Below are 6,801 nucleotides of genomic sequence, written 5' to 3'. Positions count from 1 at the left end.
GGCCCCCCGCCGATACCGCCGGTTGGGAGCAGGTGAAGTCCCGCTCCCCGCCCACCTCGGGCTCCCCATCCCGGCCACGGGGAGCCCTCGGCGGTCTGGGGTCTCCCGCGCTGCCGGGTGCTCCGGGTGGGGCGAGGGCTCCCCGCGGAGCACGGGCTGCGCGGCAGGGGCAGAGCCCCGGCGGGAGGGTGTGGGGGGGGGCCGGGCACCGCGGTTGTTTGCATCGACCCGGAAACATCAACAGCGGGCGGGAGGGCGGATCGGAGGCGGCGGCAGCGGCGGCGGCAGCGAGACAGGCCGCCCGTCGGGGCCGAGGTCACGTTACCGAGCGCAGCAGCGGCCGCCGTCCCACGGCTCCGCGCAGCCCGGCCCGCCGGCAGCAGGTGTCCGGGCGCGACGGGGCGAGCCCGACGGGGCGGGTCGGGACTGCGCCACCACCGCTGCCAGGGTGCCGAGCGTGGCGGGGGTCGCGGCGGGAGCCATGACGGGAGTGGAGGCCGAGCAGGAGTTTGACTTCGATTTCCTCTTCGAGTTCAAGCACAGCGATGAGGGTGGAGGTGGGTCGCGGCGGGGCGGCCGGGGCACCTCCGGGGATGCTGGCGGCGGGATGCTGCGGGGAGCCCTCTCTGCGCTGCCTCGTTCGGGAGGGGGAAAGGCTATCTCCCTTCGCGGGGAGCGGGCCGGGGGAGCCGGCATTCCTGGCCGGACGGGTCGGCCCTGCCCCGGGTGGCGCTTGTCGCCTTAGCCGCGCCGGGAGGCGGCGAGCGGAGCCGCGGCGAGCGGGAGTCCTGCCCGGGCGGCCGGCGCTCCTCTGGCGGGGCCCTGGCAGCAGCCGAAGGAGGTGCAAGGGGAGACGACCCGGGGGGCCGCCGGTACAGAGTTTTTAGAAGTTTTGAGTTGTTTGAGATGTACGACCTGCGTTGGCCGCTCGCACGGCTTCCCCCGCTGTCTTTGGGTCTTGCCCGTGACAGGGATGGGCCGGTTGAAAACTCACTTCAGCCCCTTTTCCCCATCCCCCCATGAACCGGAGTTAGGCTCAGGGTTTAGCTTGAAGGTCATCCGCAAATAAAAATAACGGGCGTGAATTTGTCACGGGTCACAACTGTTCCCAACTCCGGTGTCTCGGTCCGGCTGTCTCTTTTTACGGCTTTAAGCAATGCTTGAAGTGGAAATGAGGCGAACAAGCCTGGGACTGGCAGAGAGAGAAGGTTGCCGCTTCCTGATGCGTGGTTAACTCGCTGCAGTGTCGGTGGTAGAGGGTCACTCGCAAGAGCTCTTGTACACGTGAATGACTTGTCTGCCTCAGAGTAGGGCTGTGTTTGCTCTGTGCCTTATCTTTTTGCCCCTAAATTCTAGCAGGTTTGCAAATCATTGCCTGCTTAACGCACACTTCCAGGATATGAGGGAACGTGTTTGCACCTTCTTAGCTCTCCCCAATTGCCCACCTCTCTGGCATGATGTCGGTGTCAAAATAGTTGTTATGAGCTTCTAGTTTTTAGAAGAAGGCAGTTTTTAGAGTTTCACGCCAAACTTTTCAGATAAGTGTTCCAGTGACTAGATACCCAAGTATCTAAAGTGGAGGGGCCTAAGCAAATTTTCAAAGTTCTAGTTCAAGAAAAGTACCTAACTCCATTAGGCTATTTTGAAAGCATGAATTTAAACACAGACGTAGATGTGGATTCATCTTGAGCAATGTAAGACAGCCCTGTTCGTCTCTAAAGACTCTACAAGCTGCAGGTGTTCAGCATTCCTATTTAAAGTATGTAAATAAAAAAAGATGGTGCTCAGTGCCTTGCAGGATCAGCCCATTAATGATAAAAAGGAATAAAACTTGCTTGCTGTGAAATTAACTAGAGGAAAAAAAGGAGCTTTTTAACTGCTACAAAGGGAAATGTAATACCTGGAGGTGTGCTCACAACTCAAAAGGGTCCGATTTCTTGTCCTAGTTATACTTATGTTAAGCGTGGATTTGTTTGAACAGAACTGTTTCAAACCTGCACTGGTGTATCTGATACTGGGGTTTGGCTCAGGATATTAAAATACCCTATTAAATGTGTCTTGGTAATCAGTACACTGGTCTTGGGTGCCTCTGTGAATCACAGTCATAACAGTGACACCATGGCAAAGGCATTACCTGCCTTTCATTGACATCAGACTGTCAAAATATCCTATATAGCTACATTATGTGATGCAGCATTTTATTTCTACCTGTCTCATTCACCCTGGTGAGGAAAACATCAGTATGTTATAAATGCTGATTATGTGTGTTTGGTGAATTTTGTAAATATGGAAGTTTTGGAGAGTGAGCTTTTTCAGAAATCGTAGCTGATGGTTTTTAGCCCACAAACCAAGGTCTCTCTCTTGTTCCCAGTTCTGGCTTTGAGGCTTTTATTTTTGGTGGACATATTTTCTACATGCTGCCTATAGTTTTAAGATACCTAAATATGTTTGGAAGGCTTTGGATCTTGAATCTTTTTATTTTTGGTACTATTATATGAGTTACATGACATTATTTTTCTTGGACCTTTTAAAAGTAGTCTTTAAGAAAATGCACAATAGTTCTAAAAGTGCCTATTCCTTGTCATGTAAATTAGGGAACTTGTTGCTCATAGTACTTGAGCCTGTTTTTTAATTTTATTTTTTTTTTTAACTGGATTCCAAAGGCTCGTCTGAGCTTTGTATTGCCTATTCAGCCTGGGCTGCAGATCTCCAGCAGACTGCAGTGTTTGAGTTTCACCCTAGTCGTGCATTAGAATTTGAGCAAACTGCTGGGCTCACAGTACTTATCCCTGTTATTTTGTTTGTTTACTTATTTATTTTTGATACAAGATCTAAAAGCACTGATTCTGCAGTCAGCAGAGGCAAAGCCCACCTGGTGGGTGCAGAGCTGAAGCAGCCTGCCAGGCCCTCCTGGCTGTCTGGCTGCATGGTAGGGACCAGCTGGGAGCAGTCCCAGCTGTGCCATGTTCACCAGTGCCGTCCAGTTGTATGTCAGAGCAGGAGGCTGTGGAAGAAGAGAGGTGTGGTGCCATGGACATCACCTTCCTCTGGAGCTGGAGGAAACAGTGAAGGGGCTGAAGCTGCTCCTAAGGCACTACTCTGGACCCTTTATCTGAGCTAATTTCTGAAGCAGATAAGGTTTTACCACTGTTGTACCATCTCAGGGGTTTTTCCCATGAGGGGCAGGAGAGAAGTGGTGGTTGTGGTGATACTGGGTAGTGCAGCCAAGTGGCATGGCAGCAACAAAAGGGAACTGATTTTGGAAGGAGGAGATTCTGATCCCCTAGACAGATCTGCACCTTGATGTGATCAATGCAGTTGGATTTTGTCAAGTTGCACCTCTTTTGCTGTATTTCCTGCCTCCCTGGTTATTTGAATAGAGCATGAAGCTGCAAGATGTTTTGAATAATCCAGTGTTATTTGTGGCACACTGCAGTGTAATTTAATGACTCTTCCTGAACAACTGGCCAGTATCTGAGGGCAGACTAGAAAGCAAGTTCAAAAGGTGTTGTTGCTCATCATTCCCGACTGTTACCTGCTATGATATACATCAGCTGGAGTTGCTGTGAAGCTGCCACAACACATTAATTTTTCCTAAGTACCGTTTGCCTTGGAGTTGTTGCCAGCAGGAAAGGTGAGCGTGGGATCACAGGTGGATGACACCAGAGAGGGCTGAGCTGATAAACAAGAGAAAGAGAATATCTGGCTGTGCTGGTTACCAGCTCGGAGGCTCGTTTGCATTTGCAGAGCTCCCTGGTTGCCTCGGGAATAGCAGCTGCAGTAATTAACACAGCCTTTCCGTATCTTCAAAGGGAAGGTGCACAAGGTGACTGCCAAGGGAACTCACCTCCTGGGATGGAAAGGGACAGGTTTCCTGCATGGACTGGCTGTGGCCACGGGGGATGTAGAGTTTCCCTCTGTCCTGCAGGAAAGTGATGCTGCTGCCATAATAAATCTCAGGGAAGGCTGATACATTGCAAGCACAGCTTGGGGCTGGAGCTGGGTGCATTTCCAGACTGCTGAGAGGAACCAACATCACCCAGACTCGGAATTCAGTAGTCATTGTCCCTTATACAAAGGTTTTGCTCTCTTTTCCCAGTAAAGTAAGAGATACTGGCATTAGGGCTTACGTGTCTGACTCATGTGTCCTGGTGACACAGAGCCTCCCTATATCAGAGAGAACAGAGATGGTGATTCCTCATCCCACCACACCTCAGAGCACCAGGGGCATGTTGTCCTTGGTTGAGTGATGCCCATTTCCCCCATGGGCAGCCCACCAGTAGCTCTGTGTGGCAAAAAGAGTCACATATGCATCCCTGGGACAGGGGGGCAGAGCCGAAGGAGTACCTTCAGCAGGCAGGCAGAGATGATCCCATGTGGACCAGCTTTGAGACGCTGGTTCCTGTAGAGCAGCAGGGATGGAGGCATGTGAATGGGACGTTGTTCCCTGTGCTCAGTCAGGGAGCCCAGTGGCACAAGGCTGTGATGTGATCTGTCACCTTCCAGGCTTTCCACAGTGGCTGTGCAACTCTGCTCTTGATTTTATACACCCGGCACTGTTAAATGGTTGGAGAGCTGGCCCAGAGTGCACTGCTGGCAGCGCTTAACGTGGCGTGCGCAATAACCAGTAATTTCAGTGGAATTTCAGCTGTCACTGAGTAGTGAGACATCCATGTTTATCCTTCACCTGGCTTCTGCCAGTTGGGCTGGAGGATAAATGGTCCCAGAAACCAGAGCAGATCAATAGATCCATCTTTTTCCAAAATCCTAGTTAACTGGAACCAGTTGGAAACTTGCTGTAATGGAAATTTCAGTTGTGTATAATTTTTTTAAGAGAATGCAGTTGATCTTGTTCTTTGCTTTAGTCTGCCTCCACTTTTGCTTTTTTTTTTGTCCGGTTTTTTGTGTATTCCAACTTTTCAGGGAGGCAGTTAGGCTCACTTAAAAAAGATGTAAAAACACATCTCTTCTCTTGCATCTCTGAATGCCTCAGTCTCCCAGAATCCTGAAACGATGTTGTTTGAAGACACAGTTTTTTGCTCTGAAGGTTCACCTACGAACCACATCCTCAAGACCAGCTCTGTCTGTCTGCGTCCCCCATCCCAAGATGTCTCGTTCTATTCAGTTAGTGGCATTTTCAAGGATGCTAGTCTGCAACCTCTCCCCCAGCATGGCACGCTTGTGGGCTGGGTTGCTAAGGAGAGCTGTGCTTTTGTGTGTTGTGCCATGTCCCTCCATTTCAGCTGGGTATGCTACTAAGTGAGTATATTTGTGCAGCACCTCATGTCATTCTTTGTTGTTTGTTTCTTCCAGAACACTATAATTATGCATCTTCAAATGTAAATGCTGGCTTGCCTCTAAATGTGGCACATTCCTCATTGTCAACTCCATGTCATGGCCTGCAGACATCAAATCCCGTCATTTCAGTTGTCCCATCGACAAACCATCCCTCTGGCTATGGAGGACACATTGACAGCGGAGCCTCTGAGTACTACCTGCCACCAAACATGAGACCTAATGGAGCTCCAGCACTGGAGAGCCCCAGAATTGAGATCACATCTTACATGGGATTGCATCATAACAACAACCAGTTTTTCCATGATGAGGTGGAGGAGGCCATCCCTAATGCCAAGCGGTCTCCTTCCACTGCCACTTTGAACTTGCCGAACATGGAGGCGTACAGAGACCCGTCCTGCCTGAGTCCAGCGAGTAGCTTGTCTTCCAGAAGCTGCAACTCCGAAGCGTCTTCCTATGAGTCCAACTACTCGTATCCATACACTTCACCTCAGACTTCCCCGTGGCAGTCCCCGTGCGTCTCTCCGAAGACCACCGACACAGAGGAGGGCTACCAACGCAGCATGGTGGCCTGTACTTTGCTCAGTTCCCCAAGGCACTCTCCATCAACATCTCCCAGAACGAGCATCACAGAGGAGAACTGGCTGGGGGCTCGCAACTCCAGGCCTCCGTCTCCCTGCAACAAGAGGAAGTACAGCCTCAATGGCCGGCAGACCTCCTATTCCCCACACCACTCCCCCACTCCTTCTCCGCAAAACTCGCCGCGGGTGAGTGTCACGGATGACACGTGGCTGGGGAACACAAACCAGTACACCAGCTCCGCCATCGTCGCTGCCATCAATGCCCTCACCACTGACAGCACCATCGATATGAACGATGGGATTCCCATCAAGTCAAGGAAGACTGCCATTGATCACACCCCGTCCATGACTCTCAAAACTGAACCAGCTGGCGAGGATCATGGGACCATATCGCCAACTGCTGATTTGTCACCAGAAGACTTCTCCAGTTTTCAGCACATCAGGAAGGGAAACTTCTGCGAGCAGTACCTGTCTGTGCCACAGCATCCCTACCAGTGGGCCAAACCAAAGCCTCTATCTCCAACATCCTACATGAGGTAAGGAATCAAACTTAGAGGGCAATCCCAGTAGTATCTTTATTGCATGCTTTTGTTTCCTCCTTCCCCTTCCTGTCTCTGTTTCCTGCCAAATCTGCCCATCCACTCACTCCACTTAACTGTGTCTTGTGACACTGCCTCTGTTGTTGGTGTGGTGTGACCATGAGTCAAGCCTTGAAGAGTAAAAGAGGCTGTTCTAGGAATCAGCTATGCATAGGTTGTAACCAGTTACCCACTTTCCATGGAATGAGCCCTGGTCTGGGCAGTCTGGAAATCAGGCGTTCCAGAAGCTCAGGAAGCAGGACAGTTTGGTGCCTTCAAACCTGTGGCTTTACTTGTAGTTTATAATGTCTCAGTACTTTTATATAGCTGGACAAGGATATTGTCTC

At 50.9% G+C, this 6,801-nt stretch overlaps 1 protein-coding gene across 4 annotated transcripts in view; it reads left to right on the top strand.

The window, feature by feature from the left end:
* The first annotated feature begins 355 nt into the window (after nucleotides 1-355).
* NFATC1 (nuclear factor of activated T cells 1) overlaps nucleotides 356-6,801 on the top strand; it is a 106,565-nt gene continuing 100,119 nt past the window's right edge. For 2 of the 4 annotated variants that reach the window (XM_015619606.2, XM_015619605.2), the window contains exons 1-2: nucleotides 358-557; nucleotides 5,314-6,412. In XM_015619606.2, coding sequence (XP_015475092.1) covers nucleotides 482-557; nucleotides 5,314-6,412 — 1,175 coding nt within the window. In that variant the 5' untranslated portion in view covers nucleotides 358-481. Of the gene's footprint in view, nucleotides 558-5,313; nucleotides 6,413-6,801 lie in introns of all 4 variants that reach the window. The other 2 variants (XM_015619608.1, XM_015619607.3) reach the window with 2 other exon arrangements.

Source organism: Parus major, chromosome 2, assembly GCF_001522545.3.
Source record: "Parus major isolate Abel chromosome 2, Parus_major1.1, whole genome shotgun sequence".
NCBI lineage: Eukaryota > Metazoa > Chordata > Aves > Passeriformes > Paridae > Parus > Parus major.
This window is presented reverse-complemented; position numbering and strand designations above follow the sequence as displayed.